General features: G+C 49.2%; 2 protein-coding genes across 2 annotated transcripts in view; one reads left to right on the top strand and one right to left on the bottom strand.

The window, feature by feature from the left end:
- LOC116095749 (cytochrome P450 4A14-like) overlaps positions 1-1,420 on the bottom strand; it is a 48,670-nt gene extending 47,250 nt beyond the window's left edge. Inside the window, exon 1 of the mRNA XM_031377012.1 lies at positions 1,337-1,420. Coding sequence (XP_031232872.1) covers positions 1,337-1,354 — 18 coding nt within the window. The 5' untranslated portion in view covers positions 1,355-1,420. The remainder of the gene's footprint in view (positions 1-1,336) is intronic.
- A 119-nt stretch (positions 1,421-1,539) lies between these two features.
- Positions 1,540-3,335, top strand: part of LOC116095748 (cytochrome P450 4A12A-like) — a 172,098-nt gene continuing 170,302 nt past the window's right edge. The window contains exon 1 of the mRNA XM_031377011.1: positions 1,540-1,584. Within this exon, the coding sequence (XP_031232871.1) occupies positions 1,540-1,584 (45 nt within the window). The remainder of the gene's footprint in view (positions 1,585-3,335) is intronic.

The following is a 3,335-nucleotide window of genomic DNA, read 5'->3' as shown; positions in this document are numbered from 1 at the left end:
GAGGGTAAGAATTTGGTTCATTAGCTGTGATAATTTGGAAAAGCATTCTTCTCAGAGAAAGAGTAACTCATCTTCAAACTTGATACTGAGAGGTTAAAATTTTCAAACTGTACTGTGAGAACTTAGCCATTAGTTGAACTCAATGGGAGACTAGCTCCCAGGACATAGAAGAATGGGAGACCAGCTCCCAGGACATAGAAGAATGGGAGACCAGCTCCCAGGACATAGAAGAATGGGAGACCAGCTCCCAGAGTTTAGAGACCAGAGCAGCCTGGCAGGAGAAAAGAAAAATGAGGTAACAAACAATTGCCAGGTGGCTAACCTGCTTCTGAACCCTAGCACAAGCCAGCACCAATCAGAGACTACCCCGTACTTTCCCCTGCGTTAGTTTCCCCTTTTTCCCTAGCAACTATGTGGGTATAAAAACCTGTCTAAATTTTTGCTTGGGGCCAGACTCCTCTACCACTGCATGGGATATGAGTCTCACCCAGCACTGAATAAAAGAACCTCTTGCTGACTGCATCAAGTATGTGTCTTGGTGGTGTTTGGGGTCATCGTTCCTAAGCCCTAAGTGTGGGGTCCTTCCCCCTATTCCTTAACAGCCCTAACAATACAAGAATGCTTTGCTTGATGCAGGAGGACTTGAGAGCTCAGGCTCAGGTATAAAATAAGTGTTCTCAGAGCAGCCGGCCCCATTCCACAACACTAACACAAGATGAAAAAGCTGTAACACTAAGAAACCTAAAAGAGCTGTAACAAAAGGAATTCCTGAATAAACCGCTGGAGAAGAACTCAAGAGTGTGTCGCATCATCCTTGCTGGTTCGAGGGTGGTCGTGACACAGAATCAGAGGTGAGGAGGACCTAACATCTGTCCCAACACTGGGAGTAACTAGGAACAGCAGGACCAGGTACACAGGAATTCCTCCAGCAGAGTGGCTTGGGTTCCTTCTGGTTTCTCTGGGCTTGTATCCTGAGCAGACCTTGGGCGCAAGCTCTGCAGCCAGTTCCAAAATACCCAGAGGAAGCTCCACTCCCAAGGTGCTCTAACAAGCCCAAGATCACAGGATCACAGAGACAGCTTGACTCTGAGGAGTTTTGACACAACTAGGATCTCAGGAAGGACAGGCTCCAGTCAGATTTAGCAAGGGCAGGTAGCACTAGAGATAACCAGATATAATAGATATATTCTTATGCTTGTGGGGCAAGCATAAGAATATAAGCAACACAAACCAAGGTTACTTGGTATACCACTGCTTTATGACATTTGGAATACTCTATACAATTCTTCCACTTGTTCTTGTAATATGTCTATTCTTTGATTGGCTATCAACAGACCAGATGTGAGGTGAGCATTAAACTCCTCTTGAGTTGTTAGGGCTATAGCAGTTTGTTCCACTATCTCATTGATGGCCTCCGCTGTCTGCACCTGATTAGTCATAGCAACAGCAGCCATGGTAGCCGCGGCTGCTGAAACCACAATAGCAGTTACTATGGCTGCAGTGATGCCAAAATCTCTTTTATGACGAACAAGATCCAGAATGGGGAAGGTATCTGAATCTGCTTCCACCGGGACAGGAACGAAAGTAGGCAATCTGACTATCTAAGTGGTGTCATTCAATCCATCCCAGCATTCAGCCAAAAGGCAGGTCACTAATGAACTGTTACACTCAATCTTATTTTGAGTAATATTATTAGCCAGTAAGAAGAAAAAAGGGGGTCTTAGGCAAACTGGGGCCACCTCATAAGAGGCATTAGCAAAAACCCGACCCATATGAATGGAGGTCAAATTAGGTCCTGAATTTCCGGTAGCGGAAACATTAGTTAGCACAAACTTCTCACCCCTCAGACGTGCAAAGGGGATCAGCGAGGTATATGCCTGTTGCTCATTAGAAAGCACCCATTGATACCAAGGCCAGGCATTCCCTGTGCCTGTTCGATTCATGATAGGATCATATCGGGCTTCAAGTAAGGGTGGGGAAAATTCAAAGCCGGGTGTTATTTGTTTCTTGCAATGAAGGGGGCTCTGGCATGGAGTATGAACAGGGGAAACTCCTGACCCAGCCAAGTGCCAGGGGAGCACATAGGAAATATCCTGCGCTGTGTGGAGTTCCCAAGAGTGTAACTGGATTCTGATGGGACAGTAGCATTATGAATTAACATAAGGGTGGTAATATTAGTGGGAGTGCCTTCTGAACTACTGGGCGCTGTTTCTCCCAGATCCAGCCAAGTAGAGATTTGTGCAGGCTCCAAGTAAATACAAGGGAGAGGCCCATGTACATTACTCAAGACAAAACAAAGGGTGCCATAAAGCGAAAAATTGGTCATTTGGGATAATACAAGGAACATCTCGATCACAGGAGGTCGAAAAAAATGTTGGCAGGCTTGACCCGGAGTCTCCGGTGAGAGCCGCCATCTTCTATCTCACCTAAGCGGGGAGCAGCCAGACGAAAGGCACAGGCCCCAGGAGTCACAGGGGAGACGCAAGGCGGCAGGGACAGGATCCTCTCAGCTTCCAAGTGACAAGAGGTGGAACAGCGACCTTAGCTGCCCCCTTCCCTGCAAGTGGAGGGCCTGCCTCCAGGGACCGCCTTGACCCGGAGTCTCCGTGGAGAGCCGCTGTCTTCTCTCTGGTGAGTTCCTAAGCCGGGAGCAGCCAGCTGGGAGGCACAGGCCCCACGAGTCGCAGAGGAGACGCAGGGCGGCAGGGACAGGATCCTCTCAGCTTCCAAGCTACAGAGGTAGAACAGCGACCTTAGCAGCCCCCTTCCCTGCAAGTGGAGGGCCTGCCTCCAGGGACCGCCTTGACCCGGAGTCTCCGATGAGAGCCACCATCTTCTCTCTGCTGAGTTCCTAAGCCGGGAGCAGCCAGCTGGGAGGCACAGGCCCCACGAGTCTCAGGGGAGATGCAGGGCGGCAGGGACAGGATCCTCTCAGCTTCCAAGCTACAGAGGTGGAACAGCAATCTTAGCTGCCCCCTTCCCTGCAAGTGGAGGGCCTGCCTCCAGGGACTGCCTTGACCCAGAGTCTCCAGTGAAAGCCACCATCTTCTCTCCTGTGAGTTTCTAAGACCAGAGCAGCCAGATGGGAGGCACAGGCCCCACGAATCTCAGGGGTCTTGCAGGGCGTCAGGGACAGGACAAGCTCTGTTCAGAGTCACTAAGAACATCTAACACCAAAAATCAAGAGATGGTGAAAGGCAAACACAAGAATCCTACCAACAAAAACCAAGACTACTTGGCTTCATCAGAACCTAGTACTCTGACTGAAGCAAGTCCTGGATATCCCAAAACACCGGAAAAGCAAGAATTGGATCTAAAAGCATATCTCACAATGC

The sequence above is a fragment of the Mastomys coucha genome, unplaced genomic scaffold (assembly GCF_008632895.1).
Source record: "Mastomys coucha isolate ucsf_1 unplaced genomic scaffold, UCSF_Mcou_1 pScaffold18, whole genome shotgun sequence".
Taxonomy (NCBI): Eukaryota; Metazoa; Chordata; class Mammalia; order Rodentia; family Muridae; genus Mastomys; species Mastomys coucha.
This window is presented reverse-complemented; position numbering and strand designations above follow the sequence as displayed.